Below are 25,408 nucleotides of genomic sequence, written 5' to 3'. Positions count from 1 at the left end.
GCACCGTGGGCAGAGGGACCAGGTGTCCTGCTAAAACCCCATCTTCCTTTCCACTCCCGCTAATTGGCTTGGGTCAGATTTGCTGTACAATGAATTAAGGGAAAATTGCCAGAACAGCTGTTTCCAGTATCTATTTTTATTTTCTATATTAAACTGAAGAAAAGGAGATATTTGTTTTTGAATTATTGCTGCTTTTATTGGTGGTGTTAGATAGAAATGCCCCTGCTAGATCTGGGTGGTAGACGGACCACATCTCCTTTAGCCATTTGATATCAATTTTGCAAATAAGTGTGTTGGGTTCAGACTGGGACTGTGCCGGTCATTATTTCTTGAGCAAATTCAGATGTTAGAAGCTCACCTTAAAATAAAAATGAGACCCCCTCGGGAGGCTTGGCAGGGAGAGCGGTGCTGGGGTGTCTTTTACAAAGCTGTACAAAAATTGGAGTCCCAAATTGCTCTTTTAGAGAGATCACTTTTTTCCACCATCTGACCCAAGATCCTTGGCTTTGGGCTCTCGCCCTGTGTTCGTAAGCCACTTGTTAAGAAATAGTGATAAAAAAAAAAAAAAAAGCCTGCAGCTCAGGTAGCACTTTAACCAAGGCTCTATTCAGCAGTAATAAATAAATAAAATGCAAGGAGCAGCCCAGAGCCGTTCCCTCCACCAGCAGAAGTGCCATGGGCAGCCTTTTCTTGCCAAGCACGGGTGCAGGACCCTTGGGTGAGCTCGGCTGCCCTCTCAGTCGGGCTCCTATTCTTGGTTTTTCCAGGTGGCTTGCAGTTTAAGCTCAGCGCAGGGCAGGACAGGGTCTCCAGTGCTCCAGCAAGCTGAAGGATGCAGAAATGCAGTTTTTTGGGGGGGGTATAGTGAAGCCACTGAATGTAATGGAGGCAGGGGAATTGGAGAATGGAGACATTTAGTATAACTTTTCTTCCCACAACATGTTTTCACCATAATGTTTGCAGCCACTGGTGTGGCCAAGAGGCAAATCCTCTGACTGCTGAATAGACACTCCCCCCCTGCCCCGTAAAAACCATGCTTACTCTTAATGGAGCCACAGCTGAGCCCTCCTTTTCTTATAAAACTGTGCAGTGTGTTTGCTAATTCCTTGTAAATTATTTTTGTGTGTTTCAAAACAACCAACCACTGGATACTTTAACCCTTTTTCTGCCAAACCCCAATCCCTTCCAGCCGCCCAGCCCTCATCCCAATGAGCCACCTTGCAATAGCAAACCTGAGAGTGTGCGTGAAGGAGGAAAAAAAAATTCGGTAAGGAAAACAGTTTACAGCTACGAAAGGGTTGTTAAAAACAGTGAGTAATTTTTGTTTTGAAATCCAGAATATAGGAAAATACATTTTAGGTTCAGTCAGGTGGATGTGTATGAGTTGAATAGAAATGGGGTTAAATACAAATGGACTGGGGGAAAAGCAGAAGCCCCACATAACTGCATCCAGAGTGATTTTTTTTTTTCTTTTTTTTCCCACCCTTGTACCTCTGAGGCTGCTCTGTTCTTGGGCAGCATCGTGAGGAGTGTTGGGTGAAACAGGGAGGGCGAGGGTGCTGGTGGCCTGATCCAGCCCCCATGCTGCTGCTGCTGCCCCGGGACGGGGCGTTAGACCCTTGGCAAGGGTGCTGGGGTGGGGGATGCTAGCTCCGGCAGCTGAAGGGAAGCAGATGATCTAATTTAGGTGCCCAAAATTGAGAACCCAGCCTAACTTCAGTCCCCGAGCTGACCTTGCAGCACTGCTCGCTGGCCGCGGTGGCCAGCGGGAACTTTGGGGGTTTTTTGGATGCCCGGAGCAGACCAGCAAAGGGTCCCGCAGGAGATGGATGCCCAAAGCCTCCTTCCAAACCAGCCCCCCGCCTCAGTCCGAAGCAGCAGTAACCTGTGTGTGTGTTTGTCGGTGTGTCGTGTCGTGCACTAACACCGTGTCCCAGCTGGGTTAGCCCAGGCACCTCTCGCTGCTGCAACCCGGCTTCGCCACGGGGCGAAGCAACGACACCCGGCTTGCTCCGCGGGCAGTTTGGATACTGAATAATAGAACCCGAATCCTTCTTTCGGCGTGTTCTGGGGAAGGTGTTTATCCCCTGATAAATAGCAGTGCTACCTGTGCTCGGTGGGCATCGAGTGGAGCACCCCAGCACGTGGAGAAGTGGCTATTTCATTTCTTCTCCATAAGAAATGTTGTACATTCAGCTAAGGAATGTTCAAAAAAAAAAAACCCAACCTTTTTAGCTCTCTGGTGTGGAAGACCTTCCAGAAATGGGAAGCGCTGTTGTGTATCGCCGCTGTGCAGGCGCAGAGCGGCTCGCCGTAGTGCCTGCGTGGGCAGCTCCAGCAATACCCAGTGGCATCCCAGCCATGTCAACGCACGCGTATAAGGTATGCTGTGTTCCTGTTGCCTTAATTTAAAACTTGGAAATTGTGTTTTCCGATGTGTTGCAGAAGAAAACGAATGGAGCCCCGAATGGATTTTACGCAGAGATCGACTGGGACAGATACGTAAGTGTCCCAAGGAGCCTCCCCTCCATCCAGCACCCGTGCAGCACACGATGCCTCTCGGTTTTCTGGGTGGCCGTGGCCGTTTTGGGTGATGTCTGAGTGTTGGCTGTGTCCAGATGCATATTTTGTATCCGCATGTCAAACTATTCAGAAACCAGGCAGCTCCGGCGAGCGCTGCCCAGGTCTGCAGGATGTTGCAGGTACCCAGAGAAGACCCTGGGTTGCAGCCAAGCATTGCAAAAAAAACTCTCTGCAAAAACTGAACCTTGTGAGATTTCACCTGTGAAAATTGGGCACTGCAGAAATCGATCTGCAGTGAGGCTGGGTGCTCAGCCCCTGCTGAATGCCCCAGCGGGTGCTGTGCCAGAGCACGGGTGCTGTTTGCTCCCCAGGGGCCACCGGTGGAGCAAATTCCTTGCTTTCTTCAGGTGGAAAGAGCAGCTCCGGCTTTCCAGGAACAGAATTAGCATTCCTAATTCTTTCGGGGTTTTTTGTGTCCTATTCAGAATTCACCTGAGCTTGATGAGGAGGGATACAGCATCCGACCTGAGGAACCAGGCTATATCCTTTATTGTCGGCTTTGCCTCTCAGTTTACAAACTGTAAGATGAGCTGGGGTTCACAGGCAGGCTGCTGACTATTTCTATTTATTTTTTATTATTATTATTTGTTTTCCCCTTTTTATTTTCCTTTTGAGCTGTTGGTCCACAGCTAAAACTGCCTCCCAGAGGGAGTTACTGGAGGCTGTAGAGCAGAAGGTGATTTTCGTTGCCTTTGATCCACTGCCATGAAACGAGGAGGCAGCGTGGGGAGGACCCCAGTGGGGTGTCCCGTGGGGACCCCGATGTCCCACCCCATCTGCGGTGGGTGCGCCCGCAGCTCTGCGTGTGGGTGCTGGATGTGTGATGCTTCGTCACAGCTGATGCCGTTTCAGGGCAGATAGTCTGCGTGGCAGTAAAAGCAAAATGAGCAAAAATCAATTTGCGGCTGCCGTAGCACGCCCTGCTAACGGGTGAGGAGATGTTGATGGCCGGAGCCCGCGCACGTGCCGAGTTCGTAGGCTGGCAGCGGGTTTTAAGCCTCTTCCTCGCAGCTGGAGGAAGGTCAGTGGTAAAAGCAGAATTTCTTCCTCTGCTGCCGCTGAAAAATGCCGTTTCTCTGTGGGTGGTGAGCCAGTGCAGTCACGATGGGGAGGGAACCTGGACACCGAGGCAAATCACTGCTGGGCTAAACCAGGGCTGGCTTTATCTCTGCGAGCACCAGTTCCCATATCCTCTGCCCGCACGTGGATAAAGCAGTGAAACGTCACAGTGGTAGGATTTGCCCCAGCGTGCTACCCCTGCCCTCGGGCATTTGGGATAAGTGTTTCGGGAACATCTAATTCCCACTCTTCAGGGAGGCTTGAGCCTTTGAACGCCAAGGCTCTGCCCTCGCGGCAGAAGGAAACCTTCTTTAACTGTGCTCTACCTACCAAAGGAAAGCACTTCTACTCCTCCAGCGAATCCGAAGAGGAAGAGGAGGCGCACAAGAAATTCAACATTAAGATCAAGCCTTTGCAGGCTAAAGACATCCTGAAGAGCGCGGCGACGGTGGACGAGCTGAAGGCGTCGATAGGCAACATTGCACTTTCTCCATCCCCTGTGGTGAGTCCTTGGTGTTTCCGTCTCTTCTCCCAGTTAGAAAAGCAGCGGTGCTGCCCAGGGCTCGTCCCCAGCGAGCCGGGGCTCTTCCTTAGGTGCCAACGGTTAAGTTTGCAGTTGTGTCCTTATTTATAGGGTCTAGTCGATATGCAGCCAATAACATGACGGCAGGTAGAGCTCAGACGTGTTGCAGTGATGTTTCCAGTTCTTGTCTTTAAAATTTCCTTTTTTGCTCATAAAACAGGGCAACTGAGATCAGTATATACTATTCCCATATTTTTCCCCCTTCTCCTCATTTTTCAATGTAGTCATCATTCAGGACATAAATTGGATGGGTTTTGCCCTGATTCCCGGGACAGTGAAAGCATCTGTGGGGTTTTCCCCACTGTTGCTGTAGGATCTTAAAGGGATACTTCTCACCCCGGGGGTGAATCCAAGGTTCCTGGAAGGAAAGGTCATCTCTCCTTAGTCCCTCCCGGTATAAATACCATCATCCTCTGGTCTTCCTAAAGCTTGTCAAGATTTCTGTTGTCTCATCCCAATCTGTCCAGCCGTGAAAAGATTTGATTTTTGTCTTTCAGTGGGCTTTAGTGTGGGCTACAGTGTCTTTTCAGGCAAAGCTTTCTATGATTTATAAATAGCCTGTATCTGAAGTGTGAATGAATCTCAAACTCTAAGCAAAGAGGAAATAAAATTACTGCTTTTTATTTCTTCTTTCCAAACCAACACAAGGTCACCAAGTTTAGTGAAAACTTCAGGGACAAGTCGCTGTCCTTGGAAACACTGAGTCCCTCTGGCATGGCTCTGCTTCCCCTCGATGCTTGGTCCCTTTCAGTGACATGTGCTTCTGGAGGTTTTTTGTGCTATGACCAGGGAGTTTCTGGCTGTTAGTATTCAAGGGTTAGAAAATGCAGTTGGCTGCTTTGGGAAGCACAAAAAAAAAAAGATAAATTCCCCAAAACCACCAACAAAAAAACCCCACCAAAATTAAGAAAAATAGAGGTGGTGGATGGAGTTTTGGAGACTGGCAGTTATTTGCCAAACAGGTGGATAACTTTGAGAGAGGAAATAAAAAACCCTAGAATTTCTTATTGCAAAGCCAAGCTGGTTTTGGTTTTGCAAAGCGATGGCCCCAGCAGTTTGGTGCCCGCACGTGTGTATGTATATAATGTAGGAGACCACGTTATTTTGGGAGGAGAGAGGAAATAGAGCAACATTTTAAAAATGGGATGGCGGAAGCACTGAGAATTTATTTAAGGGGCCAAGTCTCTATCTGGTGTATTCTTCTTCCCCCTGGCTTTTATCTCTGCATCCCTTGCTGGCAGCAGGCCCCTGCCCTGGGGTTTTGCTGCTCCGGGCACCGCAGGCACTTGCCTGTCCCAGGGTGTAGCAGCTCATTGATTCTGTACTGCAGCCTGCGGTGTAGGGATTTCAGAGAATGTAGCCAAAAAATATAAAGCAATTTTGTCTCTAGCAATAAATAAAGAACTAGGAAAAAATGATCGAGCAGTTACACTCAGCTCCTAGCAGTCCAAAGTTCCTTGCTTATTTTTATTCTTACTGATGAAATACTTGAACAGTTTTGCACTGGTATATGAGGATTAGGCTGGTGCGGTCAGCAGGTCTTCCACACCTCGCCTTTTCCAGGAAAATAAAACCCCACAAAATGTGTGTTTTGCTAGATACGATTTTGTCTCCTTTTTCCCCGTGGTGTTTTTCCTGCTGCGGTCAGGAGGAGTTTTGCCGTCGGTTAGGAAGGATTTAGCCCCCGGTGAGCACACCTGTGTGTATCAGCGCGGTGCGGTCCGAAGCCCACCCTTTGGGCATCGGGTTGGGATGCTGCGCTTTGTTTTGGGAAAATCCCTGTCCTTGGCTGCCGCTGGCAGAGCACAGCCCGGGGCTGGAGCCGATGCCTCCCTGCAAAGCAGCAGGGACGTGCTCTGCAAAACCCAAAGGGCTCGGGAAAGCCCTGTGCCAGGCTGGACAGAAGGGACAGTGCTGCTTCCCCATGTTGGGATCCAAAATCCGGCGTACGGAGCCAAAGGGTGCAGATGGGGAGCTCCCCGGGCGCTACCCGGCATGCCGGATTCTGGCAAGCGGCACCAGTGTCTGGGAAAGCACCAGTGCCCCAGGCAGGAGCCGGCCGAAGGAGTTTTGCATCCACAGGATTTTTGTGCTTTGCTGTCTGGGTTCCTGCCCTTGTCCTGGGCTCCTCTCCTCTCCAAACCCAGCTGCAAAGCCTTGCTCCGGCATCCCGTCCCTCCTGGAAGAGAGCAGCGGGATGGGAGATGCCATGTCCATAGGCACTGTCCTCCCCATCCCTTCGGGGTGCAAATTACGGTGCCTTAACTTGCAGACAAGAAGAAAACTGGAGATGCTGTTGTAAACTGGCATCATCTGCGTCCTCTGCCTGGAGCCCAATAGCTCAGGTCTCATTTCTCGAGAAGAAGTATGCAGGTGGTGGTACAACCTGTCTGTGCCACGTACTGGACCAGTAACAGCCCAGCATCTTCAGACCTCCCACCCTTTTCCCTGCTCCTTCCCACCGGCAGCTCCTGCCCGCTTCGCTCTTTGCACCGTGAAAACTCAGCCGCGGGAGCGGGGGCTTTGTAGCTCTCTGAAAAAATAGTCACTGGGCAAAGCTGATGAGTAATAGCCTTAAATTTAAGCAGTTAAGGGCAAAATCACGTGCTTGACTTTCCCCTCATATGGACCCTTCCAAGAAATGCAACAGGCTGGGAAATGGCCTTCGTCTATAGCTAGCAGGGCCCGCTAACAACAGAGCATGTGAATCCTTCCTGTAAGATGGCTCAGATGCAGGTTTTTATTTCTATATGCTCGCTCTCACTCCAATCTTCTGTCTGAATGAATGACAGCCTGGCTGGATGTGCGCATGACTCTGCTTTGCTGTATGTTTAACAGTTATACACCTGATGCTTCTGGTCATAATACAAATCTTTTTATTTCTCTGTTATCCCTTTGTAGAAAATACTTTATCTTCTCATTTTCTTTTTTTATTTTTCTGCATTCTTTTAGAGGAAAAGTCCGGTAAGAAATACAGTTTTTTCTCTTACGATTTTTTTAACTCAGTCTTGTGTTCTCTTGTTTGCACGATCCCTGTTTTGCATGTCTATAGAGCTGCAACGTAAAATGCAAGTAACAAATCCTCCCATTTTGGAAGGCTCGATGTTTATTATTTTCCTTCTCCCTTGATTTAACTTAGAGCATTTTAAAATAGAGCTAGGCTGTCTTTGCTTTCAATGTACATAGTCTGGGGGTATAGTCTGGGTGAAAAAGCTGGTGGTTTGGGGCAAGATGTATAAGGGCACAGTTTTATCCGGGCATGTTTTATGTACATCATTGCACATCAAACAGTATGAGAAGGCAGAAAAACCCATCGGTGGTCGGTGACCTCTGGTGCTGCTGTATACAATGGTGATGGCTTCCCCAAGAGGTCTGGGCTTCGGACTGAGCCCAAAATGGGGAAATTCACCCGTTCCGCAGGGTTTGGGTTCTCTCTGGATGCTGCTGTCCCACGGCCGGGGTGACCCGTGGGAGCAAGGCGTGCTCCGGGCGGTGGGATGCTGGGGGAGGAGGAACCCCCCCGGCACCGCGCCTTGTGAAGCCGTGACAGAGGGGTGCGACGGGTGCTGGGGGACTTGGGGTGCTGACCTGTCGCTCTCTGACCAGGTGTCTCTTCTCTCCCTTCTCGCTGACCGCAGCGGCGCAGCCCGGTAAGCACCCGTGCCTGCTGCTTCTGCCCCTGCCGCTCTGGGAATGGGGATACTGGTGGGGTCTGGGAGACGGGGGAGCAGGGTGCCGGTGCCTTTAGCCATCCCCTTGTGTGACCCCAGGTGATGGTGGGACCTTGTGTCCTCCCCCCCCCCCCCATGCAAAGGTGTCCCCAATGATGGGCATCCTCTGTGGTTTGACCTGCACCCTTATAAAACCCCTGGAGACCCTGCTTGTGGTCCTGGGGTACCCCCAGTACCCCGTCCCCCCCCCCAGTCCCCTCTCTGCCACGCAGCCCCAGCTCCTGGCGGGGGGCTGAGGGTTTGGCTTTTGCTGCGCACGTGTGCGTTGTGTGGCGAGAGCGAGGATTTAGATTGCTGAAAGTATATCGTTTGGCTTAAATCGTTGTCAAACGCAAGGATTTGGGGTTTATGCCATTTCTAACAGGATTGAGGGTGTCAGTGACCCCCATAAGCCGCGGGCGGTCTGGGCGGCTGTGAAGGCAGCGCTGCCAGGTGATGGCTTTACGTGGCTCAAAATCCTCTCGGTGGGGTTTTTCTGCTCCTTGTATGCTGGGAGCAAATGGGATTTCACGACGCACACGTGCAGCTGGGTGTATTTCAGCTGTGGACAGTAAATATCACCTTAGCTAGGCAATTCCTGCCATGTCTGCTGGGCTGCTTTGCTCCTGCCGCGTCCCTCCTTGGGTGGCAATGGCCGTGCACTCGTGTCCCTGTGCATCCCGCTTACCTCGTGTGTTTCTAATTCCAGGGGACGATTAAAAGGAATTTATCCAGTAAGTATGTTCTGTTCTGCAGCCTTCAAGAACAGTAGTTATGGCAGGGGGGTGGTGGTACTTTTGGGGGGGTTAGGTTTGCTTTAAAGTGGTCCTGGCAGAAATGATGGCACCCAAATATCTTCCTTAAAGGTGGCCATATGGGACATTCTTGGGGTACCCTATAGAAACAGCGCAGCTCCCTAGTCCAGCTCTACAGAAAAAAAAAAAATCTGAATTAATAAACCAGACCTTTTGCTGCCAGCATCTCCGTAGCAGGCGTGGGACGGGACGTGTGCCGTGCCGGTGGCACGCCTGGTGCGAGCCCCCCGTCCGGGTGGGCTGGGGGTGATGCTCGGGGGGGTGCGGGCGGGAGAACGGCTCTAACCCCGCACTGTCCGTCCTGTGCCGCAGGTGAGGAGATCGCGCGGCCCCGGCGTTCCACGCCGACGCCGGACCCCGCCAGGTCAGTACGGAGTCTGTCGGTGTCATTATCTATTACAGCTACGTTCGGGCACATCATCCCAATGTGATTTTTTAAACATTTTGGTGGGCAGTTGCGCACTTACAGATGCTTCCCATTGAGCAACGGTGTTTTCACCTCCAGATTTTGATCTTTTTTTTCATGTATACCTGGATAGGTCAAACCCAGAATAACACAGCAAATTCACTGTGTATTTACTGCTGTACGAATATTGCCTAGCCGAGCTGCCCCAATTTGATTCATCAAAGACACCCCTGCAGAAACAACAGTTTTATAACTTTTTAGACTCATGAGACAGCCAAACGTTTGCGTTTGGTGTTTAAATAAGCAGAGTAAATGCTCTGTGCCGCAGGACGCAAGAGGCACGGGGAGCTTCGGGTCCATGGGCTCTTTGCTCGGATGCCGAGTAAATGAGAAATGAGGGAAGGTGCCCAGACGGTGATGGTGGATCCCCGCAGAGCGCGGCCAAACAAAATCATGCAGGATGGGGGTGCTGGTGGCACCCCTGGTTTCGGATGCACGGCATCCATACTGTGTTCCCACAAGAGCAGCAGGACGTCCGCTGCTGGAAGCCGCCTTGAGCCTGATCGATAGGGAGAGCTGGCAAGCGGGTGCTGTGGGTATACATTGATTTAGGAAAGCAAATGGACTAGTTGGTACGGACAGAAAACAAACCTCACTAGGAGCAAGCCCTGTGCAGCCGCAGGGTGTGTTGGACCCGAGTGTGATCCAGACCATGACTTTTTATTTTTTTTTTTTCCCTTTTCCATGCAGTCTGGAGTAGCTCTGACTAACCCTGAAGCAATCCCCAGTGCCGTAGCGGCTGCACGGGCACTACACGGTTTGCACCGTAGTGCTACAGCCAGTGCTGCCGCTCTCCTTTCCTTTTTCTGTGCCAGAAACCCTGTGTTTTGCCAAGTGCCCGTTAGTCTCCCTGAAATTTCTCCCTGAAAATGCACTTATTGGCAGTCGGGCACCGGGGTGGAGCACGACCCTGAACCTGACGGCTCCTCTGCTCTTGTCTCGTCCCGCAGCAAGAAAGCCGGGGAGGACCCCGCGGCGCTGGCACCGCTCTTCGGGCCCCCGCTGGAGTCGGCGTTCGAGGAGCAGAAGCTGGACGGTGGGTCGGGGGACGCAGGTCGGGTCTCCCGGCAGAGGTCCCCGGCCGTGCCGTGTGCCGGGGACGGCTCGTGGTGGGGTAGCCCCGCTCATTGACACCCCCCCAAGTCCTCCTCTTAAAGGAGGGGGAAAAAAAAACCAAACTAAAGCAGAAGGCGAAGGGCGGGTAGTTGCATCGCAGGCAGCGTGGGGTTGGGGTCTGCCTGGGTTATGTGGAAACAGAGCAAGTGTTTAAGTCCATTAGTTAATTACGTGGTCTTGGGACAGATCCTGAAAGAGAGCGGCTATTGAATATGAAAAATACGGACTTCCAAATGAAACCCCGGGTTTGCCTGTTTGGCCTCAAAGCGGGGTGTGTTTAACAGCAGTGGCCGTTAGCTTCTGACACCGCGGCAGCATTTTGGCATCACACTAATTTAATTGAAGGAAGATATGAATATAGTTATCTGGCAGTGCTTTACAGGTCCCCGTGCCTGTGAAGATGTCATCTCAGTGATGTCGTTTTTTCCCCCAAACAGCATTCCCCTGGACAGGAGTATAAGGACACTTTACTTCTCCCCCCTACCCCCCCTGCCTTTTTTTTCTTTTTACAGCTTTCCCTTGCAAGCCTTGTTCTCCCCAAAGAAAAACCCCATTGACCCGCTGGAGCAGTTTGTTCCCGGAGAGGTCTCCTCCTCCCAGCTTGGCTATCACGAAATGGCTGCTGCCACTTGTAGCCTAGTTATGCCTTGTAATTAATGACTCCAGTTAATTCTTATAATCAAAACTATGTTTCTGTGCAGTTCTCTACACATAGCCTAAGAAAAACAGTGCAAAAATTTTAAATGAGATATAGAAGAGGGTTGTTTTCCCCTACAACTTCTGAATGTAATTGGATTTTTTCATTTTAATACCTGTTTTTTTGTGTATCCTAAAATTCCAGACGTTTTTTGCAATTAATGCAATGTTTCACTTACTGTAATAAGCCTCCAAATACGTAAATGGCATTGTTTTGTTTGTCAAGCAGCATGAGTGTCAAACTAATTGGCACATCCTGTTTAAAAATCAGGCAAGCTTGTAATTATCTAATGTTACAGAAAAATCCCTGTCTTTAATTAAGCGGAGGTTTCTGTCACTGTTTAGTTTCCTCTCTTTACAAGCCTTAGATAAACACGTCTCATCTGTGTGTTTTGGTATTTGTAAAAAGATAGTCAGTTTTATCATTGCCTTTGTGTGTGTATTTATTTATTTTTTTATTTTTCAGCTACTCTAGATCAGCCTGAGATATGGGGCTCGGTCCAGCCGGTCAACACAAGCGTAGAGTCTCCAAAGCTACCGAGACCTTTCCCAACTGGAAGTAAGTGACTGTGCAGGTTATCCACTGAAAATAAATTAATATATACAGAAATCAAATCTTTTTACTTTTCCTCATCCAGACTCCTGGTACTGTGCAGTTCTGTAACATTTTAATTGTGTAGCAAGTTAGAGGGTGGTTCTTCAAGGTGGGAAGCACCAATTTCTCTGGCCCCAAACCCCCAGTTGTCGTTGCAGCTCTCCCCATTGCCTGGGGCAGGCGAGAGAACTGCAGCTTTTCCTCCTCCCTAGCTGCAAAGTCATTCTTTCCTTGCTCCCCTGCTCCTTTTTCCCCCTCCCTAGCCGCTAACACAACCTATTTTATGCCAACCCCCCCAGCCCTGGTGCCGCTGGGCCAAGGTGAAGGCAACCTCTGGCCCCATCACGAGCTTGCAAGGGGATTGCGACACTCGTGATTGACGTGGGTGCGTAATGGTGCTGAGCCGCATCCAGAGCAGCCATGGTGCCTCCCGAGCGGCTCTTCCAGGAGGTTTGGAATCGGATGCTATTTACGCCTGCTTTGTAAAAATGCCCCTGTAAAGCAGCGTTGGGTTAATTAGCCACAGCATTCCTCCTGGATGTCTATCCCGGATCCACGCGGGATGGGCACAAGAGAAACGCAGAGGCAGGTATGTGCCTCGGAGGCTACAAGGTTTAATTAAAATGGTAATTCAGGTTTTTAAAATACGAGTACAGTCTAAGATTTAAAATTAAAAAAAACCCTAAAACCCAACAAAAAAGGCCACCAGTGATTGCTTGTCACTAGGTGAAACACTGTAAACTCCCAGGCTTCGGGGCTGCTCCTGCTCACCCAGCAACCACCCCAGGGCTGGTGCCCGTTCCCGAAGGCATCGCGACTGAGTTTTTCCTTCTTTCCGCTGTTTTGCAGCTCCTCCGCCGCTCCCACCGAAAAACATCCCGGCCACGCCGCCGCGCACCGGCTCTCCTCTGACGGTGGGAATAGGTAAAAGCTCGGCGCCGTGCCTCCGCGCGTGTGCCCTTGCCCAGCCCCGCTAGGCTGATCCGGAGCCCGCGGGGGCTGCGCTGGGGGGGTCGGGTCCCCGTGGCCGCATTTCGGACACGGGTCTGGTCCTCGTGCATCCTCTTTCCTTTGCATTCATGGTGCTTCGGTGGATGCCGCAGCCAGGGCGATGCTTTAGAAGCCATGCAAAGATGCCTTGGACTCCCGGGTCGGTGTCGCCCTGGTGAATTTAATGCTCTCTCCTTCCCCCGCCGCTGGCATCAGTCACTTCTAGAAATGAAATGCAACGTTAGCTTTAATGTCTTGCTCAAAATTGGGAGTAAATAGAGCACTGTTACCGCCTGGAGCGGCACTGTGCAGTCTGTGCTTATGAAATAACAGGGCACGCGGCGCCTGCCTGCATCAGCGGAGCTGGTCCTGCCCTCCCAAATTCCTGCTGCCCTCAGGGAAGGTGGGAAAAGCCCCCCCCGGTCCCGCGGGCTGGGGCTGGCAGCTGGGGGTGCAGAGGGGCAGGGGGGAGAGAATGAAATGGTACCTGGAATAAAGGACAGCCTGGATGGAAGAAGGGGTCGAAAGATGTCGCTGGATGCAGCCGGGGATCATAAAGTGCTTATAAGCATATAATTCATGTTGCTGGCAGGGTGTGCGTGTCGGAGGTGCAGGTTTTGAGGAAGGAAGGGCAGTCCCTGGTCTCTGCGTAGGGCAGTGTCTGGGGACAGGTCGCCTCGCTGCACGCACACGTAGGGAGCACCTCGGGGCGTTATTAACATCGCCAGGAAGAAATCCCCTGCTCCGAGCTTACTGCTCTAGCCATTGATATTTCATTCATGCTCCCATATCTTGATTTTTTTTATTTATCTAAGTAGCCAGCCTGGCAGTGTGTCCACCTACATATGTAGATTCATCAGCAAGAGCAAATGCAGTGCCCAGCCATGTGTGATGGTTTATTTGCTGGGCTCTGGCTTGCTGCACGCTTCAGCCTGCGCATCCAGTAAAGCAAGCGGCAGAGGTCGATTTTTTATTTTTCTTTTTTTTTTTTTCCTGTTTTAGCAAAACTAGAATTTATCCCCCAAATGCAGGACCAGGGGTGGTGGGATGCTGACACGAGGAGCCCAGAGGGCACCTTAGTTTTAGCCGAATGCACGTGGCTGTAGCAGGGGCTGGGGGCTCCGGTGCTGCCCCGGTCCTTCCCCATCCCTCCGTTCAGTCTGTCCAAAATGGAGTAACCGAGTAGCAGGCAGCCTTCCTGGCATTAGAGAGCTGCCAGCTCCCCAAGCTCCAGCCCTCGGGGAAGAGAAATGCAAGAAAACAGGGCACGAAAGGGAGGACGGAGCATCTCCCTCCTCTGGATTTTGCTGATGAAGCCTGTCTGCGTGTTGGTTATGAAGTCAGATAGGAACGTTGCTGCGTGGCAGCGCAGTTCGCGAGCAGAGCCCTAAAATACCCTTATCTGCTGCCGCTTGCAACTGAAATACGTACACCCCGTCTGCTTTCCTGTGCTGCATGCCCAGCACCAGCTCTTGAGTGTGTCAAGCCAGCATGTTTAAATATATATATTTATACGTGTGTGTTTATAAATATATATATAGTGGAGTGTGTAAGAGAGCTGAGTGCACAAGTTTATTATCTGCTGATAATTCCGAGTGATGATAATGACATAACGATGGTGTAGCAAAGGCTGAGAGCCAGCTGTAAATTTTGGGCGGATGCGAGTCTGTTGTGCACAAAGTGATGGAGGAGGAGGAGGAGGGCTTGGCTCGTGGTGCATGCTCCCTCTCGCACAGTGTCTGTATTGCAGTCCAGTGTGGTTCATTACATGTTGCACATGACCTGACGTAGAAACTTTCTTGCACATGAATTATATTCCCTGGCAGCTTATAAGAAAACATGCTTTTAGAGCCTCTCCTCTAGAAAGTAGCTGACGTAGAACCCCGTAGAGAATAGCGCGACTGCAGCTCTCTCGGTTAATGCTAAGTGTAAAATAAACTACTTTGACCACAGGAGGGGACCAGACAGCAGCAGAGCTCAAAAGTGACAAACTTCCGTCCATCAATGACTTGGACAGCATTTTTGGCCCCGTGCTATCCCCCAAGTCTGCTGCTGTTAACGCAGAAGACAAGTGGGTCAATTTTTCCGATCAATCCCCGGAAAACGCGACTCCGGAGTTGACGCCCCGGGAAAAAGCGGGATCCCCGCCGGCGGCAGCGGGCAGCCCGGCCGATGCTCCAGCGGCCGAGCCATCCCGCCCGATCCCCTCGCCGCTCCACCTGGAAGAGGTTCACAAGAAGGTTTCTGAGCAGCCCCACCTTAAGGATGATAACTTGGAGCCGGCTGCTTCTCCCAAAGATTTTGGGCTGGGACAAAGAGCGACCCCGCCTCCCCCTCCACCGCCCACCTACCGGACTGTGGTCTCCTCGCCCGGACCGGGCGGCAGCAGCGGCACGGGAAGCACCAGCGGTACGTCCCGCGGCGTTGGGTGTGCTTCGGTGTGGCCGTGACCGCATCCGCCATCCCCTCCCGCCCGGTTGTGCCTGTGCCCGGCGCCCGCGCTCCCACCCAGCCGTCTCGTGCTTCCACGTCCAGCGTCTGCCCTCAGCCTCCTGTGTCCTCTCCCCCGCTCCTTGCTGCGTGTCTGATGGTCGGATGGGTCTGACAGCCTTTCCCCAAAGCTCCCGCGAGCCGCCCTTCCCACCTCCGCTACGCACGTAACCCCTCGACTCAAAATTTGGCATAGGATTGTTATTGCTGCAGCTCCGTCCTCAGTAGGCTTCAGAGTGAACATAAGTAGAAACGTTTCAGGCAAATAATCTGAGTGAGCCTCAGAACCTTTCGATCTGTTGCAGACAGACAGGTCAAGGCATACCATCACCCTAGGGCTGCCGAGACCAAACAACTTGCAGCTCAGAGGTGGCATGGGGCTGAATAGTACTTGGTCCCTCTCGGCTGCGAGAGCCTGGATGCCCAGCTGGGTCTGGAGAACCGGCTTCCAGGGTGAATCTCTCACAAGGGCAGAACCTGAGAGGTGTGTCTGGCATGTGCTGGCTGGCTGGCTTCACCTGCTTAATTATAAATGCCTGTGCGCCCATTAGGGCAGACAAGCTTGTCAGAGGTCAGCTTACACAAGCTCTCCCCCAGTGCTTGAGAAGGGGCAACCTGATCGTGTTATTTCAGAGGCTGATCCCAGGGCACTTACTGCACCGGCGCAGCTGTGACGTGCAAATCCCCGTCCCCACCAGCCACCCTGCTGCCGTCCCGGCATCCACCAGAAACTATTTTTGAGAGCGTTACCCCCGCAGAGCCTTGCAGGCACCTCCACCCACGCCGGCGGTGGTGGGAGATGATGGGTGCGTGGCTCCCCAGCCCCGTGCCCGACCGCCGTCACCAGCCTCGCGTGAGCTTGAATGCCGTGCCATCTGCTTTGGGGGTTTGCCACCTCTGGGGGGGCGTTGAGGGGTCCTGGGGGTGTTCTCCCCCGCCAGCGTGGCTGTTGCTGCGAGTGTGGCTTTGCTTTAGTGGTGGTGGCTTTTCTGTGCCGGTGGGGGGGTGGGTGGGGGTCTGCGCAGAGGCTGCAGCATCCCGCTGCCGGTGACACTGGTCGGAGCTGGGATTCCTGCGGGAGATGGGCAGCAGGGAACAGCAAGCAAGCTTCTTCCTACGCTGCTCTCTGCCCCGATGCCAACTGAGCAACTGCCTTGCGCGAGCGGAGATCCGCAGGATGGGGACGTGCTGGCAGCTCCGCACGTGGGGATGGATGGAGAGACCCCGCTCGGCGAGGCAGCGCTACCTGTTTGGGAAGATCCGTGTGTCTTCCCCAGGAATTACCTCCTGTCTCAGTTCGGCATGCTTTCCAGCCCGCCGACACCTCAGCCTTACTCAGCCCGGCGTGGGACAGCGACCTGTAAAAATGCAGAGCGTTGAAATACGCACACAAAAACTGTGTGGATCTTCAGCAAGCTTCATCCTGCGGCAGCCGGTGTGGGTGCGCGGTGCAGATCCCGCACCCTTCCTGCTCCTGCCCTCTCCACTTTTCCAGGGTTCCCATTGCTGCCTCCAACCCCGGGGCTGTCCGGCTTTCGGATGCCGTGGGGCAGGACCCCCTCCTGCCTTCGCACCCCATGGCAGCCCGGCCTTACGGGTGTCACCGAGATGGGGCTGGGGACCGGCATCCCAGCAGGTTTCTGATTTCGTGCTGATTTACAACGTGCTGCCACAGTTTCTTCTTGTAAAAAAATATCTAGATGTGCATGGGTCTCCTAGGGACCTTCAATACCCGAAGACTAAATCTCTCTGGATGAAAGCTGATGTCTGGCAGGGCTTCGGCTGAGCACCCTTGACGTTTCTGTCTTGTGACACTCATTCAGTGCTGCTAGGTTACTTTCCTGAGTAATTCCTATTTTGTCAGGCTTTTCTTAGGATAAGGAAGAAAAAATTCAAACTTTGGTTCCCAAATTAGGCTTCTAAATAAAAATGGCTTGAATTTTGGAGTTGTGCAAATGAATGGCCAGGATTTATTCTCTTTAAACAAGCTGACCTCTTGCCTTCTGTCACTTACCTCTCAGTCTTGTTTCCATAGATCTAGCTTCGATATTTCCTTAATCTGAACTATCGCCTAAAAAACTTTAGTAAATTGATTCTCTTGTAAGTGGGGAAAAATAAAGCTGAAGACATCATCTTACTGTCAGTCGGAGCAAAACACTCCTCTCTGCGGATCGTAACGCACTGCTGTGCTCCACAGAGGTTGGTAGCAAACGCCAGCTCAGCTGTCCTGCAAAATGGGGTCTGTGTGTCCCCCGGCTCCTGCCACCCACCTTGTCTCGGTGCAGTCTCCGACCGCTCTGTACAGCAGCAGTTATTGCTGAACTTACCCTGGAAGGAATTTCTGTATGTGGAGCAAAACAGTCTGCTGGGCATCCTCTTAAGCATCTGTTAAAATTTCTATTTGATTGCAAAAAGTCCCCTTTGCAGCAAGGCAGCAGCTGCTGGGGACCACACGAACCACGACGGCAGCACCCTCAAACTCTCCCAGAGGGCTGGGAAATGTGTTACACTCCCAGCAAATCTGACAACCTTGCTCTTCCATCCTTCCTTTCCTTCACTCGGACAAAGCTTTGCCCCTCTCGCCAGGACCCCTCGTTCCTGTGGTGGGGACCGACCCCGCTCGCTGGCTGTGCCGCTCGTGGAGCCCCGGGAGCCGTGGCATCAGCTGCTGCAGGGGTTAAGCATCATTTTTTCTCCTGCCCACGTCTGGTTTTCAGGAAAGCCATAACTCTCCTCCGATTTTGCACAGCGCTCCTGGCTGAGGCAGCGGGCTACCTGGCGCAGACGGGCAGCTGCTGCCAGAAACGCATTGGCACCGGTGATCCCAAAAAAGCTTTTTTCCCGCGCAAAGCTGCTACCGTGGAGCAACGATCGAGGGGAAGCTCATGCCAGCTCCTTGGCGAAAAAGTCTTTGCTCTGAGAGGACATATGGGCGGGCACGGGGGTCCGGGGGTGGGCAGCCACGGGTTTGGCCAGCCTGCGGCACGCTCACGGCTCCCATTTCTTGCAGGTTCTTCGTCCCCGGCTCGTCCCGGCACGCCGCTGGCCGCCTGCGGCACCCCCCCGCCGCCACCTCCCCGGCCCCCCTCCCGGCCCAAGCTGCCCCCCGGCAAGCCCACCGTCGCCGACGTGGTACGTTGCCGGCCGCGAGTGGGGGACGCGTGGGTGGTGGGGGGACGGTGGGTCCGCTTTTGCCGTCCGGTGAGATGGATTAACGGAGCGGAGCAAGCGATTAAGAGCAAGTAACGGGCGGGTGCTGCCCGGGCTGGTTAGAGTTTTCTAGAATTTGTTCACCGAGACAAATTACGCGTGGAAAAATGGCTGCGAACGCCTCCTGTTCTGCCTGCCGGCGCAGCCTCGGCGATGCCGACCGCGGGCGAGCGGTGGTTCGCAGTTGCGGTAAAGACAGAAAGCGGGTGCGAAAAGGGAGCGTGCCCGTGGGAAGGGTCCGGCTGTGCCCGGCCGCCCGCGGGTAACGCAGTACGGGTCTGGCCGTCCCGGGAAGGGTGTCTGGTTGTGGTGGGGGGATGCCTGGGAATTCTTGGTGGGGGTCCCCACCGCCGTGCCGCACCGGCTGGGCTGCCGGGTTCTGCCCCACCACCGTGGGCTGCTTCAGGTAAGTGGTAGAAAACTTTTGGATTGATGTTACAGATAAAAAATTATCCCCAAAGGATCTATAAGGACCCAACGAGCTGCTCTCAAGCGAGCTGGCATGTGTTGGGTACCGTTCCCTTCCCGATACCGGGTGCGTTAAATCCATCCCGTGGTCCCCAGAGCTCCCATCCTCGGTGCGGGTGGCGACTTCAAACACCCAGACTTGTGAGATGGTGGGAGTCGTCTGCCATTTTTCTAGGTCCGGACTCAAACGCCGTTGGCACTAAAAGAACTAAAGTTGTTTGATTTTACGCTAACCCAGTAGGGCTGTTCCAGGATGCCAGCAGAGCCAGCTGGCCTGGAGGTACAGAGGGTTATGGCTTCAGGCAAAAGCTTCTGTTTGTTTGATGTAAATGTTGCTGTGGGTATTTTCTTTAACCTTCTGTTATTTTATGTTTTTCTACAGTCCAGGCCTTTTAGCCCTCCTATTCACTCATCCAGCCCTCCTCCGATAGCACCTTTAGCCCGTGCTGAAAGTACTTCTTCCATATCTTCCACCAATTCCCTGAGTGCAGCCACCACTCCCACCGTTGGTAAAAACATACAGCACTGCTGTTCTTTCACCTTTCCTACCTCTAAACATCCTTAAAAGATTCCTTGAAACCTTTTAATTTGCTAGATTGTTCTTCGAGTTCACGTTCGTTGGGTTAACATTCATTAATTTGCATCAGGGTTTTAAATGCAAAAAGGGATTTGGGGGGTTGGGGGGTGACAGATCGCAAATGTGATGCAGCTAGGGAAGCTTTCTTTGCAGCAGCTCCAAACGTTGTGAAAAATGAACGTTTGGTGAAGGTAGAGGTTATTGCCAAGTGAAATGTAATATAAAATGTGCTTACGGTCTGTAAATTTGGTCAAAATAAGCTTTTTTTGCAGAGGATGCTTGTACCTGGAGGGGAGGGGGGCTGGAAGCCAGACCTTGGGATCCAGGAGGCAACTAATACCAAATCTCTTTGAACGACTTAAATTCATACTTTCCCTTGAAGCGATAGTAGGAAACGGGGTCTTGGAAAAGGCTCTTCCAAACAGTTAGCTTGACACGTCCTAGACCGGAACAAAGCACTGCAGTTTTCTTTTGGAGGAATGTCCTGAAAAACATGGGGTTTGTCAACACTCCCAGGTGCCCGCTGGGGCCTGAGATAAGAAATGCAAATAAAGTCTGGCTGGCAGCTCCCAGGCTCCATGGGCTGGGTCCCCCTCCCGTGTCCCCCTGTCCCCTCCCGTGTCCCCCTGTCCCCTCCCGTCCCCCCCTTTTCCATCCCACCCTCCTCCATCCCTTCCATCCCAGCTGCCGGCACATCCTCCTCCGCCATCCCTGCCATCCCACCCGGCTGCCGGCCCCACCGCCCCTTGCTTCCCGCAGCTCCATCTTCTACCAAGAACAGCCCTCTTCCGTTTTTTTTTTTCTTTTCTTTCCCTGTTTTTTTTTTTTTGTGACGAGCACGCCTGGTTTGCGTGGCGGGGAAGGAGCTTTGCAGGCCGTTGCCGGCGCAGGCTGGCAGACGGGCTCTGCGGAGGGAGCTGAAACCCCAACCCTCCAAAAAAACCAAACCCAGCTGGTGCTCGTGCGTGCTCAGCCACGGTCCTGGCCGCAGCGTTTCCCACCGGCTGTCGCCTTAGGAGCCACGGGGAGCGGCAGCATCGCCACCCCAATGCCATCTCTGATGGCTGGAAGACGAAGGGCTGGCCCGAGCCGTGCGGCGGGTGCCATCCCCGTGGTGCCGGTGGCCGCGTGTGCCCGTCCGAGCCCTCCCCGTAGGTTTGCTGGAGTCTCCGACCTGCGTCTCCATCCTGTTGTTTGCTTCACTCTCGAGATGTTGTAGATGCTTGTACCTGTTCGCCGGCTGTGGGTCACCGTCACGGCATGCTGCTGAAAAAAAAAACCCAAAAAACAACCAAAAACGCATCTCAAGTAAGGGGCCAGCCAGCCCCGAGCATCCCCGGTGTGTCGGCTGTCGGTCCTGTCTGTGCCCGCTGTCCCGCAGCTTTGGCAGCAAGCTGCCGTCGGTGGGGCTGGCGGTGGCCTCGGCCGGTGCTCGTGGGCACGGTGGCCATGGGGGTCCCTGGGATCACAGTGGTAAACATGATTTTTGTGGAGGGGAGCAGCCAGGTTGAGGACAGGGATGGTCGTGGGGACTTCAGGAGGCCGGCAGAAGCGACTATGAAATGGGGGCTGCATGCTGGTCCTGTAGGCTGAGCAGGCGATGGGTCCCTTAGGCTCTTGTTCTAAATTTTTTTTTTTTCTCTAACGCATATATTTTTGTGAACAAAATCTGCTGCTTGATATTTTTCCTGACCTACCTGCCCTGAGCAGCAGGGGCTGACGTGGCTGCGGGGGGGCGAGAAGCTGTACCCGCTGGCCCCAGCGGCTCCCACCCCCTCCGCGGGAGCTTTCCTTGAAAAAGCCAAAACCAGGGCTCTCGGGTCACCCCTTGGCAGGGGGGACACTGAGGAGGGCAGCCAGGAGGAACACCCCCAGATTGCAGGTTTTGCCCTTCCAGTTCCATGCAAACCAAGTGGCGGGTGCTGCATTGGCAGGATTTGGCCTGGGAAAAGCCGGACGAGGGGCAGGCAGGGGCAAACGGGGTTTGGGAGCCGCTCCGGGAAAACCCAAGCATTTCCCGGTTGTTCCCACCAAGGTGGCCAGGGCGAGGGTGGGCACCGGCGCTGGGGGAGCATCCACGCGGCGCTCGCCTCGCTGCACCGGTCCGCAAACCCGTAGCAGAAGAGAAAGCACTTCCAATTCCTGGGTTCGTCATACGGAAACGATAAGGTGAAAGGCGTACAGGGCAGGGATGGGCAGGTCTGTGGGCACACGGCAGTGGGTCGGGGACCACTGGGGGTCCCGTGGGACCGGCCCGGGGCTGGGACACCCCAACCTGGCTGGGGCTGCCCGCAGCCCTCGGCTTGCCGCCGGGTCCGTCTCCACCACGCTCTCCGTCTCTTGTTTCCCGTGGCAAAGTCCGACAGAGTTTGTCCGAGAGCATGTGGAAGAGTTATGTCGTTTATTTGTTCTCCGTGCTGTTCTGGTTTGCTTTCGTTGTGGTTGCACGTGCAGTCTGAATAATTTATTGCAAAGAAAGAAGCTGTTATTTCTGTGTCAGCGCCCCTTCCGTTATTTTTCTCATTAAAACCCTTCTCTGTCTTTTTTCGTTGATACAGCGCGCTGCTTGATTTCATTTGGGATTCGTTTTTTCATTCTTTTTTTTTTTCCCCCTTTCTTTTGCGTTTCTTCTGCTTATGTTATCAGAAGATGATGCTTTTATTGACAAACTGCCCGCGTTTGAAAGGCGCTGTGAAACGCCTGCAGGTACTGTACTAGCAGGGCGCTTTCGAGACATCTGGCTTCGGCGCGGGCGGCTGCGGGCACCCCGAGTGCCCGAGCCCCGGCACCCACCGCTCGCAGCACCTTGCATGACAGTTTCTCTGGGACAAAAAGGACTGCGAGGTGAAAGGCTACCACCTCCTGAATTCAAAAAGGTTAATTTGACCGCTCAAAAAGCCGTTTCGGTTTTTTTTTTTTTTTCCCCTACCCCTAGTTATTTCAACAGTACCTGGTGTCTAGCGTGGCTTTTGAGGCGGTGTGAGTGCAGGGAGCTGGTGGTCATAATGGGAAAGGAAAAATTCCAGCTAGGCATCTCCTGCTCTGTGTGCGTGTGTCTGTTTATCTGCAAGGTTTATGTCCTGAAATGCAACAGAAAACACCTACGTTTCACTGTCACTTATTTTGCACACCGGTGTAGCATGCGGTTGCAGCATCCCGCCAGGGAAACGCTCGCTGCTGCTGTTGTAGCACGGCAGAGACATCGCCGGAGGTGAAGAGGATAAGGCATGTTTGCCAAAATCAGCGCAGTTAGAATATGCTAACAGACTGTATGAGCCAAGAAGCCTCTTCCACTCCAGGCAAAAAAAGAGACACACGCACCCCCCGCCAAAATCCTTACCAAGCGGGCAAAAATACTCTTCCATCTGGGCTTCCATAGCTTTGCTTTCTGCTTTCTGTTTCCTAAGCCAAAACCAGAGTTTAAAAGCCCCCCCTTTCCTTGCACGTGAACGGCTTGCAGCGCCTCGTCCCCTCCCCGTAGCGAGATAAATGACCTGCTCTGTGACTCACACTGTGTCCTTCTCTCTCCCTCTCCTTAACCTTTCCCATCCCGCTTCAACTCCTGGCCATACAGAGAATGAACAGCCTTCCCTCGTTTGGTTTGACAGAGGAAAGTTTTATTTGACTTTCGAAGGTAAGTAGTGCATAGCATACCTGGTAACGACTTGCTCCCCTTCCTCTTGCTCTCTGACTCCCGGGGTTTCTTTCAAAGGCTCCAGTCCGGCTTTCCGTGCGAAATGCTATGGCTACTTAGATGACATCGCAAGTTCGACCAGAATAATTTTGATTTGATTTGTGCCATTTGTCCCAATGATCTGTTTCCCTGTTTATTTATTAAAAAAAAAACCAATCCTCAAACAAACCAAAACCCAAAAGAATATTCTCGTACCGAGCCTGCGGTGAAAACCAGAGAGCGAAACCGCTTGCACTGCCGAGGAACTTGACTCTGTCAACCAGGGCTTCTTTCTACTCCCCCTCGCAAGCTGCTCGTTCCCCTGAGCGGGCTGTGGCACAGTGCGGTTAATTAAAAACCAAAGGGTGATGGGTTCTCCGCCAAGCCGGGGTGCCCTCCCCACCTCCCATCCCATTTTTCCACGGCGAGGTGTCGGGAGCGTGCCGGCACCGCCAGCAAGCATAGCCAAAATGCCACCAGGTTGTGCTGCCGGGGCGGCCGGTCGGAGGCGATGCGGGTTTTGGGGTCCCTCGTTGGTGAGAAGATGCACTGGGGAGGATGCAGGGGGAGGAGAGCTTGTTTTGGGGCGGGTGGCAGCTTCTCTGAGCAGCATCACATCTCGGATGGAGCAGGGGTGGCCAGCCCCTCTCGGAGAGCCCCGAGGCTTTGGGAGGAAGCCTCATCTCACCGGCAGCGTGCCAACATTTTTCTTGAAAAGACGAGAAAAGCGGGGAGGTTTGCTAGCAGCAGGAATAGGTGCTTTAAACCCCCAAAAGAAGCGCTTTGAAGCCATTGCGGTTCTTGCAGGCAGAGCTGGGTTGGGGTTAGCTGGGCGATGCTGCTGGCACGGGGGGTGCCGGAGCTCGGTTCCGTGGGTCTCACTGGCCACGAAGCCTGGGGTCCATAAAGCGTGTCCCCTCCGGCAAACAGCCGAGCAGCCCCGGGGTTGCGCTGCCCGGCCGCTGAGCACGGGGTGTTGGTGTTCACGGAGCAAACCCCGTTTTGGCGAGCGTGATGCCGTAGCAGCAGCAGACGGCAGGGACGGTGACCAGGGAGGTTGGTTTCTTCTTTTCTGCCTTCTTGTCTTTTAACGGGCCACAGCCGCCGGTCCCCGAGGTCCCCGCTCCCGACCCTCATTGCAATTTTGCTGTTTCCAGCAAAAAAACCCCCTTTCCTGGGTTTCCTTTCTCAGGTGCCAAGTGCCTGCCCGGAGCTTCGGGAAGAGCGCGGCGGGGCAGGGGCTGGCGAAGGCTGTGCCGGCTGATCGCCGGGTCGAGGCAGCCACCTCCACGTGTTATCTATTCCTCAGTACGTGCACCCCGGCACTGTGCATCCCCACTGACCCCCCCGCTCTGTGTTTCCTCCCCCCTCACTCGGTCTAGCACCAGCACTGCGAGCACCTCTAGCTTTCGGGGGTTTTCTTGGGCGTTTGCGTATTAATGGGTTTGAATGGTATATTTGAATTTTTGTGCTTTGTTCTGGCAGTGTGAATGGTCTAGAATGGGGGCGAGGGGGGGGTGTCCAGGCCATGCCGGCCGGCCGGCACAGCAGTAGGGCTGGAAGAGCGTGGCACTGCCTCCGGGCTCGTCTCATGTCCCAGGAAGGAGCTATTTCACTTCCACACGCTGGATTTCCTGATCTATCCCTACATCTTTGTGTCTAACTAAAAAAAAAAAAAAAAAAAAAAAAGCTAAATTTCAATGCTCATCTCTAGGGAGGTGAAAGGAGATCTGCTGAGTTTGGCATTTGTAACTCAGGGCATGAAATGCCAGAAGAGAAATAATCTTCTCTTCCTGAGTTTAGGGGTTTTTTTGTGCTAAGATCTGTGTGTTTGCAGAACGTGGGGTAGTTTGTTCGTGTGTGAAAAGATGGGGTGCAGTTTTGGTGATGCTGTCTTGGATACAAGGGCAGAGCTGTGTACCAGGATCACGGTCCTTACTCCACGTCTGTATTTTCCACCTTTGTGTAGGGAAAAGTAAGGCGAATAACCTGGTGTGCTGCTTATGGCTGGATCCAAATCTCCATAAAGTGGATTTTTTTTTTTCTCCAGTATTATCAGGTCATTTTGCCAAAATGAAAAGTTCCTAAAAATGACTTCTGAAGCAGTCACTGAAAAGCCAGATTTTTGTTGGAGGCGTGCCACAGTAACTAGACTTGTCTCTCAAGTTTCTGGAAAAGAATTCTAGGGCTTAAAATAGATTATGCTTTTCTTTTTACATTAAAGTTTTTATTTAAAAAGTTATTTAGTCTCTGAAGCCATTAAGAGAAGAATATATAGGTTCATGAGGGAAGAGTGGAGGGAACCGAGAACCTGAATGCCAATTACATCCACATGATTTTTATTCCAAGTCAGATGAGAAACGTGGAGGATGTTTTG

The 25,408-nt window shown here is 52.8% G+C and overlaps 1 protein-coding gene across 21 annotated transcripts in view; it reads left to right on the top strand.

Moving 5' to 3' along the window:
* The window catches only part of SGIP1 (SH3GL interacting endocytic adaptor 1), a 56,816-nt gene that overhangs the window by 22,514 nt on the left and 8,894 nt on the right, over positions 1 to 25,408 (top strand). For 3 of the 21 annotated variants that reach the window (XM_069788458.1, XM_069788459.1, XM_069788466.1), the window contains 15 exons: positions 1,190 to 1,267; positions 2,446 to 2,502; positions 3,009 to 3,063; positions 3,969 to 4,144; positions 7,178 to 7,201; positions 8,645 to 8,669; positions 9,063 to 9,114; positions 10,167 to 10,252; positions 11,495 to 11,587; positions 12,473 to 12,547; positions 14,567 to 15,022; positions 18,114 to 18,235; positions 19,164 to 19,290; positions 22,005 to 22,064; positions 22,933 to 22,992. In XM_069788458.1, coding sequence (XP_069644559.1) covers positions 1,190 to 1,267; positions 2,446 to 2,502; positions 3,009 to 3,063; positions 3,969 to 4,144; positions 7,178 to 7,201; positions 8,645 to 8,669; positions 9,063 to 9,114; positions 10,167 to 10,252; positions 11,495 to 11,587; positions 12,473 to 12,547; positions 14,567 to 15,022; positions 18,114 to 18,235; positions 19,164 to 19,290; positions 22,005 to 22,064; positions 22,933 to 22,992 — 1,546 coding nt within the window. The remainder of the gene's footprint in view (positions 1 to 1,189; positions 1,268 to 2,445; positions 2,503 to 3,008; positions 3,064 to 3,968; positions 4,145 to 7,177; positions 7,202 to 8,644; positions 8,670 to 9,062; positions 9,115 to 10,166; positions 10,253 to 11,494; positions 11,588 to 12,472; positions 12,548 to 14,566; positions 15,023 to 18,113; positions 18,236 to 19,163; positions 19,291 to 22,004; positions 22,065 to 22,932; positions 22,993 to 25,408) is intronic. The other 18 variants (XM_069788467.1, XM_069788460.1, XM_069788464.1 and 15 more) reach the window with 18 other exon arrangements.

The sequence above is a fragment of the Haliaeetus albicilla genome, chromosome 8 (genome assembly GCF_947461875.1).
Source record: "Haliaeetus albicilla chromosome 8, bHalAlb1.1, whole genome shotgun sequence".
NCBI classification, from domain to species: Eukaryota; Metazoa; Chordata; class Aves; order Accipitriformes; family Accipitridae; genus Haliaeetus; species Haliaeetus albicilla.
The sequence above is the reverse complement of the archived record's forward strand: the minus strand, read 5'-3'. Positions and strand labels throughout refer to the sequence as shown.